We start from the raw sequence: 10551 nt of genomic DNA on the forward strand, positions 1-10551 counted from the left end.
AGAAATCAGGAAAGCTCTGTATTTAAAGCTACAGTTTTATTAGGATACATATTTGAGCAAGATCTGGAACTGGACAGTTTCCATGCCCTCTCCCTGTGGAGTCAGTTTGTCAGTCTCCTATCACATCAGTGCATTCACCAACCAGAAAGCTCCACTGAATTTACTGCCCAGCATTTTTATTGAGGTTTTATTACACAGGCACAATTGATTAAATCCGTGCCACTCAATCTCTAGCCTCTCTACACTTCTCAGAGGTCAAGCAGCTGCAAGTCCCACCCTTGTAATCACAAGCTAGTGTTTCTGGTAATCAGACCCCACCCTGAAGCTTTCTAAGGTCCTGCCATGAATTACCTTATTAGCATAACAAAGACCTCCTGTCAGGAAATTCCAAGTGTTTTTGAAGCTCAGTGTGGGGCTTTATTATACCTCAGAGCCAAAGATTCTTCCCCATATGCATTTATTTCTCTCAGGAGACCTTTAATGGAGGCTAGAAAATGATCCACTTCATGTTACACATATTGTGTGATATACTTATCTCTTATGTACACACGCATACTTATATAGATATATGTATATCATATATATCTATATAAGTGTATATATACTATATAATGTCTATATATACTATATAAATATATATACTTATCTATATATACTATAAAGATACTATATATAGTATAGATACTATATAGATACTACATATAGTATCTATATATACTATATATAGATACTATATAGTATCTATACTATATAGTATAGTATCTATATATAGAGTATATATAGTATCTATACTATATAGTATAGTATAGTACTATAGTATCTATACTATATAGATACTATATATACTATATATATACTATATAAGTATACTTTCATAGTATATATAGATACTACATATAGTATCTATATCTATATATGTCTAAGATATATCACATATCTATATAAGTATACTTATATATATATGGCCAGTCATGTTTTAATATGGAAAATAGCCCAACCATTGTATATTTACCAGCCTTTCCAGTTGACTCTGATCCACATCCATATTTGAGTATCATTGTAGTAACTTATTTGCGTAGTTACCTTCCTCTGCTTCCTGCATTATCTTACTAATTTCTTTGTCTTTCTTGTCCATTTTTTCAGATAACACAGATATCCTTGTGAACCCTGTGTCATTTACCTAGTAGATACTATTCTTACTTTAATTTTTCCATTTCTATTATAAAAGTTTAACTTTTCACAAATAGGAAAAAAGAACATTTACCATTTTATTTTCTTTCAGATCTGGAATCAATGTGTGAAACCAAGTTATTATCTCTAAAGAAGGAAGTTTATGAAATAGAATTATGCCAGAGGGAGATAATGGGACTTACAAAGCATGGCCTTGAGTACTCCAGTTTTGGAGACGTTTTGGAATATAGAAGCCACCTTGCAAAACAACTGGGATATCCAAATGGGCATTTTAGTCAAGAAATATTCACTCCTGAATACATGCCCACATTTATTCAACAGACATTCCTTACTCTCCATCAAATAATTAATAATGAAGACAGACCCTATGAATGTAAGAAATGTGGAAAGGCCTTTAGTCAGAACTCACAATTTATTCAACATCAGAGAATTCATATTGGTGAAAAATCTTATGAATGTAAAGAGTGTGGGAAATTCTTTAGTTGTGGTTCACATGTTACTCGGCATCTGAAAATTCATACTGGCGAAAAACCCTTTGAATGTAAGGAATGTGGAAAGGCCTTCAGTTGTAGCTCATACCTTTCTCAACATCAGAGAATCCATACCGGTAAGAAACCCTATGAATGTAAGGAATGTGGGAAGGCCTTTAGTTATTGCTCAAATCTTATTGACCATCAGCGAATTCACACTGGTGAAAAACCTTATGAATGTAAAGTATGCGGGAAAGCCTTTACTAAGAGCTCACAACTTTTTCAGCATGCACGAATTCATACAGGTGAGAAACCCTATGAATGTAAGGAATGTGGCAAAGCCTTTACCCAGAGCTCAAAGCTTGTTCAACATCAGAGAATTCATACTGGTGAGAAACCCTATGAGTGCAAGGAATGTGGCAAAGCCTTTAGTAGTGGCTCAGCACTTACTAATCATCAGAGAATTCACACTGGTGAGAAACCCTATGATTGTAAGGAATGTGGAAAGGCTTTTACTCAGAGCTCACAGCTTCGTCAACATCAGAGAATTCACGCTGGTGAGAAACCCTTTGAATGTCTTGAATGTGGGAAGGCCTTTACTCAGAACTCACAACTTTTCCAGCATCAGAGAATTCATACAGATGAAAAACCATATGAATGTAATGAATGTGGAAAGGCCTTTAATAAATGCTCAAACCTTACTCGACATCTGAGAATTCACACTGGTGAAAAGCCCTATAACTGTAAGGAATGTGGGAAGGCTTTTAGTAGTGGCTCGGATCTCATTCGTCATCAGGGAATTCATACTAATGAATAATAAAAATTAAAGCCCCTGTCACCTTCCTCATATTTTAAACCAAAAATCATGTCTAATAGTTACCCTCTTCCATAGTTTTTTTAAAACTTTGTATTTAAATTTTGTATCCAAATGTATTTCATTCCAGGTTATAAATTCGGAGTCTAAAGTGACATTCCCTCTCTCCCCATATACCGATGCCAGCTGTTCTATAATTCTTTCGTTCATTGTTTTGTTCTCCTTTCTTGGTGACGCATTATACTCATGTTTATATTTGCTTGTGTTTTTAGAGCTATCTTTTCTGATCTGTGTATTTGTGTTTGCACCAGTATCACACTGTTTGAATTGTGTGACCTTTAATATTTTTAAATTCCTTGTGGAGGTTTAACTTTGTTTTTGAAGTTAGTGTTAGTCTTTTTGTTTTATTTTATTATTATTATTATTATTATATATGTTTTTTGAGACGGAGTTTCACTCTGTTGCCCAGGCTGGAGTGCAGTGGCGCAATCTCGGCTCGCTGCAACCTCCACCTCCCGGCTTCAAGCAATTCTCCTGCCTCAGACTCCTGAGTAGCTGGGATCACAGGCGTGTGCCACCACACCCTGCTAATTTTCTATTTTTAGTAGAGACAGGGTTTCCCCATGTTGGTCAGGATAGTCTTGAACTCCTGACCTCAGGTGATCCACCTGCCTCAGCCTCCCAAAGTGCTGGGATTACAGGCATGAGAGATTGCACCTGGCTTTATTTTTTGTTGAGACGGAGTTTCGCTCTTGTTGCCTAGGCTGGAGTGCAATGGTGCAATCTCGGCTCGTCACAACCTTCGCCTCCCAGGTTCAAGTGGTTCTTCTGCCTCAGCCTTTTGAGTAGTTGGGATTACAGGCATGTGCCACAACACCCGGCTAATTTTTTGTATTTTTAGTAGAGACGGGGTTTCACCATGTTAGCCAGGATGGTCTCAATCTCCTGACTTCAGGTGATCCACCCGCCTCGGCCTCCGAAAGTGCTGGGATTACAGGCGTGAGCCACTGCGGCCGGCCTTTTTATTTTAAAAATGTACATTTTTAATTGTTAAGCCAAAATCACAAAGCAAAAAATTACAAACTAAAAAGCCAAAATTAATTGTAATCACACTTATAGATGGCTGCTCTCAATTTGGTAGAGAAAATCGTGCTATACTTTGCTTTTTTAAGAAAGTGTAATTATGATATGCATGCCGTACCCTTAACTGCTTTTATCATGCCAAAGATTTCATGAGTGCCATTTCAGTAAATATAGATTTTTATTATCTTCATGACATATTTAATGACTTTAAAATGACTATTCCCATTATGGTTGCCTCTAAATTTTTGCAGCTATAAAAGCTGACCTCGGCTGGGCACAGTGGCTCATGCCTGTAATCCCAGCACTTTGGGAGGCCGAGGTGGGCGGATCACAAGGTCTGAAGATTAAGGCCATCCTGGCTAACGTGAAACTCCGTCTCTACTTAGCTTGGCGTGGTGGCATGTACCTGTAATCCCAGCTACTTGGGAGGCTGAGACAGGAGAATTGCTTGAACCTGGGAGGCGGAGGTTGCAGTGAGCTGAGATGGTGCCTCTGCACTCCAGCCTGGGGGACAGAGTGAGATTCCGTCTCAAAAAAACACAAAAACTGCTGACCTCATTGGATGCTTATTTTTACTTTTAAAACGTTTATTTTAATTGCTAAAATTATCCACATTTTCTCCTTGTGAGCTGTTTTGTTCCTTTATATCAATCCTAATCCCAATGCCATACTAGAAAGTAACACTGTTATGAAAGTGTTATTTATCAATCCAGATATTAATTTTGTTTTGTTTTGTTTTGTTTTTTGAGATGGAGTTTCACTCTGTTGCCCAGGCTGAAGTGCAGTGGCACAATCTCAGTTCACCACAACTGCTGCCTCCCGGGTTCAAGCGATTCTCCTGCCTCAGCCTTCCTAGTATCTGAGACTACAGGTGCACGCCACCATGCCTGGCTAATTTTTGTATTTTTAGTAGAGACGGGGTTTCACTATGTTGGCCAGGCTGGTCTTGAACTCTTGACCTTGTGATCCACCCGCCTCGGCCTCCCAAAGTTCGGGGATTACAGGTGTGAGCCACCGTGCCCGGTCAATTATTTCTTCTTATAGCTATTAGTGGTGTTTTTGTTTTTTGAGACAGAGTCTCGCTCTGTTGCCCAGGCTGGAGGGCAGTGGTGCAATCTCGGCTCACTGCAACCTCCGCCTCCCGAGTTCAAGTGAGTCTTCCGCCTCAGCCTCCCGAGTAGCTGGGACTACAGGCGCGCGCCACCATGCCCAGCTAATTTTTGTATTATTAGTAGAGATGGGGTTTCACCATATTGGCCAGGCTGCTCTCGAACTCCTGACCTCGTGATCCTCCTGCCTTGGCTTCCCAAAGTGCTGGGATTATAGGTGTGAGCCACCGCCCCTGGCTGTTAGTGGTATTTTAAAAAATTATGTCTAGGCATCTATAATAAGGCTGTATGTATTGGATTGCTGTGAAGAGTCAATGAATTAATAAATGCAAAGTACCTCAAACTGTTATCACATAATACAGGTTTAGTAAAAGTTTTCCACTATTACCAGTGATATACTCATTATCATAAGTATCTTCATTAGGATTTATGGAAAGGATTTTAACCATGTTGTTTACCTTTGGCAAATTTATAATTCATGGTGGAAAAAGAGAAACACTTGTAATGAGTATAACGAAGCCTTTCCCTATCATTATTATTCAGTGTGGAATTTTAAAAGGAAGAGAAAAAGTATGTGTGCATAGTCTTTGTTCAGACTTCATCTTCTATGCTACATAAAGAATACCAGTCTGAGGCTGGGCGCGGTGGCTCACACCTGTAATCCTAGCACTTTGGGAGGCCAAGGTGGGTGGATCACTTGAGGTCAGGAGTTCGAGACCAGCCTGGCCAACATGGTGAAACCCCGCCTCTACTAAAAATACAAAAAGAAAAAGAAAAAAAAAAAGCCAGGCATGGTGTTGCATGCCTGTAATCCTAGCTACTCAAGAGGCTGAGGTGGGAGGATTGCTTGAACCTGGGAGTTGGAGGTTATAGTGAGCTGAGATTGCGCCACTGCACACTCCAGACTGGGTGACAGAGCGAGACTCTGTCTTACAAAATAAAAAATAAAAGGTTACCAATCTGAAACCCTGAAAATATGATGAGTAGTAGAAAGCACAGCTGTCAAAAAAGCAGGAAGAGATTATAAAATTTTTTCTAATATTTCCCCCCAAAATGCAGAAAACATACTGGCAACATTATTTGACCAGAAGAAGCAGTACAATAGGATAACCATCAAATATCTGATTATTAATTCAATATTCCCTCTTAATTAACATGGGTTAAGGAATAAATCCCTAATATATACATTATTTAAATGTACATGAAAATGAAAACAATTGAAAAACCTGTGAGTGGCAGTAAAAGTTGTATTGGAAGTTTTATAACCTAATATTTGTGCATATGTTGTAATACTAGGAAGAAAAAATATAGAACCCAAGGAACTAAAACAAGCTGAAATGAATTGTGGGAGGAAGGAGGTAGTATTATTTTAAAAGGCAGAAATAATTGAAAGAAAAAAACTGGATCTGAATCCAAAATTGATATTTGATGGAAGAGAAAAAAAAGGAGACAAAGTTTAGTGATTCCAGAGGTGAAATAAGGATGACAAATAAACAATATTGTATATGAGAAATTGAAATGGCTATATATTTAAACTTAAAAGAACTGTGTCATTTGGGGTAACGAAAATGTGGCATGGGTAAAGGTTGTACAATTTTGTTTATATACTACAGGTCACTCAACTATACAGTTTAAAAGGGTGAATATTATGCTGTGTGAATTTGATCTCAATTTAAAAACTTAAGGCTGGGTGCAGTGGCTCATGCCTGTAATTCCAGCACTTTGGGAGGCTGAGGTAGGAGAATGGCTTGAGGCCAGGAGTTCAAGACCAGTCTAGGTAACATAATGAGATCCCCCTCCCCTCATCTCTACAGAAAAAAAAAAAAAAAATTAAAACAACAAACTTAAAAGTTGGTATTATAGACATTTTTATAATATATCTGAAAATCTGGAAAAAGTCTGTGATTTTTAATAAGTTGACGACATCAGAATTAACTGGAGGTGTAAAATCTTAATAGACCTCCCTCCAGAATAAACTTATTTAAAAAAATAAGACTGGCCAGGCATGGTGGCTCACGCCTATAATCTCAGCATTCTGTTAGGCTGAGGCGGGTGGATCACCTGAGGTCGGGGATTTGAGACCAGCCTGACCAACATGGAGAAACCCTGTCTCTACTAAAAATACAAAAAATTAGCTGGGCGTGGTGGCTCATGCCTGTAATCCCGGCTACTCAGGAGGCTGAGGCAGGAGAAAGGCTTGAACCTGGGAGGCAGAGATTGCGGTGAGGGGGGATCATGCCATTGCACTCCAGCCTGGGCAACAAGAGTGAAACTCTCTCAAAAATAAATAAGTGAAATAAAATTTTTCTTAAAATATATTTTAAATGTCAAATTGCTACACTAAAAAAGACACCAAGGTAGAGATTTTTATAGGTGAAATCTATGAAGTGTCTTAGGAAACTCTTCTAGGACATAGACTGAGATAGCAAATTATCTATTTTTTAAATTTGTCATAATCCTGATGTTACAACCTACTAGAAGAACCCAAAACAATTTGTCCAGAATCAGTTATGAAAATACAGCATTATAAATTAGCAAATCAAATCTAGTAACCCATTGAAAATAAATATTTGTCACATTCTGAATTTAGGAAAAAACAATTCTGATAAATCAAACTTTCTACTTTCTGAAACTTGAAAATCAAATTGATTTAGATAAGATTGTATTTCTTAGTGTCTGAACTCAGGAACCAAATAGATGTGGATAGCATGAGATTTTTGGAATACAAGATAAGATAATTCACATGGGATTGCGAAAGTTCAAATAACTAAAGTTCTGTCAATGAAAATATATGCTCTAACCTCAACATCTTCTAGATGAACCCTTTTTTCTAGCAGTATTTGACAGGATGGGATATATTTTATAAATAAACTTGCACTATTATCCTATCTGCTGCAGTATCACTGTTCATTCATTTATGCCCTTTACTTCCTACTTGAAGGGTCTTTAAACATAGCCAACATATCCAGTCATTGCTGTGCATTTTGGATGAGGGTGGATTGCGGGGCTGCATTCAAAGCCATCCTGGGCCACATGCAGCCTATGGGGCGTGGGTTGGATGAGCTTGATGTACCACGTTTTCTTTATCCAGTCTACCATTGATGGGCACCTGGGTTGATTCCATATCATTGCTATTGTGAATAGTGCTGCGATCAACATACAAGTGCATTTGTCTTTTTGGTAGAATGATTTCTTTTCTTTTGGGTAGATACACAGTAATGGGATTGCTGGGTCAAATGGTAGCTCTGTTTTAAGTTCTCTCAGAAGTCTCCAGGCTGCTTTTCACACTGGCTGGACTATTTTATGCTCTCACCAACAGTGTATAAGCATTCTCTTTTCTCCGCAGCCTCACCAGCATCAGTTGTTTTTTGACTTTTCGTTTGAGATAGAGTCTCGCTGTGTCACCCAGGCTGGAGTACAGTGGCATGATCTTGGCTAACTGCAACCTCCGCCTGTTGGGCTCAAACAATTCTCCCACTTTGGCGTCCCAAGTACGTGGGATTACAGGTGCATGCCACCACACCCACCTAATTTTTGTATTTTTTGTACAGATGGGGTTTCACCATGTTGCCTAGGCTAGTCTCAAACTCCTGGGTTCAAGCAATCCCCTACCTTGGCCTCCCAAACTGCTAGGATTACAGGAGTGAGCCACGGCACCCAGCTTATATTTGTGTATACGTTAAATTGTATATGTTATTTTATGTATGTGTATATATTAAGTTGTAGATTCACATATATAATTATATACACATATATTACATTATATACACATATTACATTATATACACATATATTACATTATATACACATATATTTGTTTACTCGTGCAATTTGTCCCAGCAGAAGTAAAAACTCATATAAGTAAAATAATATTTACAGGCCGGGCGTGGTGGCTCACATCTGTAATCCCAGCACTTTGGGAGGCTGAGGCGGGAGGATCACCTGAAGTCAGGAGTTTGAGACCAGCCTGGCCAACATGGTGAAACCCCGTCTCTACTAAAAATACAAAAATTAGCCGGGTGTGGTGGCGCATGCTTGTAATCCCAGCTACTTGGGAGGCTAAGGCAGGAGAATCGCTTGAGCCCGGGAGGCAGGGTTTGCAGTAAGCCAAGATCACACCATTGCACTCCAGCCTGGGGTACAAGAGTGAAACTCCATCTCAAAAAAAAAAAAAAAGTATTATTTTTGGTGCAAAAGTACTTTAACATCTTAAATGCTCATATAATGGAAGATACTTTAACTCTTAGAAAGAATGAGTTAGCTCCTTATCTACTCTAAAGGTATCCTAACATCTTTGTACCTGAAGTGGTATCTGATTCAAATTGTTATATTAAAAAAGGAAAATGCTTTATAATAATAATAATAATAAAAGAAACTTTATATAGTAGCTCTCCCTTATCTGCAGGAGATGTGTTCTAAGACCCGCAGAGGATGTATGAAACCGTGGATAGTATGACCCAATTGCTGTCGATCAGAACACATTTCTGTCTATGTTTTCCAAGCACAAATTTAATGTTTTTTTTTTTAATCTTAACTAAGCACTTATCACACACGTGGCTGTATTTTTTAGAGCTTGGGGTTCAAGAAACAAGACTAGCAGAAATTTCTTTTCCTCCTTACACTTTCACAGCTAGAAGATTTGTTCTTACCATAGATCTTAGCAACTTCAGCACACGACTTATTTTCCTTATTCAGTCAAGAATTTTCACATTTTCACTTAAAGAAAACACTTCAGGGCTCCTCTTCTGCATATCTAAATTGACAGCATCACTACTCTTGCATTTTAGGGCTATCATTAGGTACAATTAGCGTCACTTAAACACAAGCGCTGTGATACTGCGGCAGTCAATCTGATAACCAAGTTGGCTACTCACCGACTAAGGGTAGCGCATACAGCATGCATCTGCTGAACAAAGGGGTGTTCATATCCTAGGCAGAACAAAGCAGGACAGTGAGATATTTCATCACGCTCCTCAGAACAGCCCACAGTTTAAAGCTTATGAATTGTTTCTTTCGGGAATCTTGCATTTAATATTTTCAGACCACAATTTACTGTGGGTAACCGAAACTGTGGGAAGTAGAACCATGAATAAAGGGGGGACTACTGTATATGCTTCTGTATGTGTGTAAATACATGAATCGTGGAGAACATAATGGGAAGATGCTCATCATCTTGTTAACTCGTTATTGCAAGAGTGGAACTGGAGGGGGAATACTGCCTTTCCTTTATATTTATTTGTAATATTTCATTTTCATTATGAACATGTGTTATTTTAGTATTTTTAAATATTAATAAAGACGGGCAAAACATGTAATTTTAATTCAAGCTGAAATCTTCAAGGCAATCATATATAATTAAACAGAGCAAATAAAACATTCTAAATCCTTGAAGGGAAAGGGGAAAAGAAAGCACAATGTAAAAACCAAGTGAGTCTAAAAGCAACAATATATCATAATGCCTAAGTTCGTGGGACCAATTCCAATCCAGTCCAAGGAAGCAGAGACTGGCGACCAACATTCCCTTTCAGGCCCCTGCAGGGTCAAGAGCATGCTCCTGGAATAGACTGAGAAACTAGAGCAGGCTAAGTGAGGTGCCAGGAATAAAGACACCGCCTGACTGACACATTCTCCACTCTCCCTACACCCGCTCCTCTCACCAGCGCTTCCATCAGGCTCCAATTCCGCCCTCTTCCCAAGAGCCTCAGATTGAAACCTTGCAAGGAAGACACCGATTCTCAAAGTCACAGGCTTGGTAATCTGAGCGGCAAAGGTGAATGATCTCGTGCTCCCCCTAATCCCCTCTACTCCCCTCGCCACTGCTGCCTAGCACCAGCCCCTCCTCCGTAATTTGAACTGTCCTCCCAGGACTTGGAGGCGGGTCGGC

At 38.9% G+C, this 10551-nt stretch overlaps 2 protein-coding genes across 22 annotated transcripts in view; one reads left to right on the forward strand and one right to left on the reverse strand.

The window, feature by feature from the left end:
• Positions 1–7555, forward strand: part of LOC101153727 (zinc finger protein 383) — a 30749-nt gene extending 23194 nt beyond the window's left edge. For all 21 annotated transcript variants that reach the window (XM_055369203.2, XM_055369202.2, XM_019015348.4 and 18 more), the window contains one exon: positions 1283–7555. In XM_055369203.2, the coding sequence (XP_055225178.1) occupies positions 1283–2478 (1196 nt within the window). In that variant the 3' untranslated portion in view covers positions 2479–7555. The remainder of the gene's footprint in view (positions 1–1282) is intronic.
• Positions 1–10504, reverse strand: part of ZNF585B (zinc finger protein 585B) — a 68602-nt gene extending 58098 nt beyond the window's left edge. The window contains exons 1-2 of the mRNA XM_063701282.1: positions 10325–10504; positions 9542–9596 (exon numbers count right to left, since the gene is read on the reverse strand). The gene's annotated coding sequence lies outside the window, so the exon portion shown is untranslated. The remainder of the gene's footprint in view (positions 1–9541; positions 9597–10324) is intronic.
• Between the last annotated feature and the right edge of the window lie 47 nt (positions 10505–10551).

This window comes from Gorilla gorilla, chromosome 20 (genome assembly GCF_029281585.2).
Source record: "Gorilla gorilla gorilla isolate KB3781 chromosome 20, NHGRI_mGorGor1-v2.1_pri, whole genome shotgun sequence".
In the NCBI taxonomy this organism is placed as follows: Eukaryota; Metazoa; Chordata; class Mammalia; order Primates; family Hominidae; genus Gorilla; species Gorilla gorilla.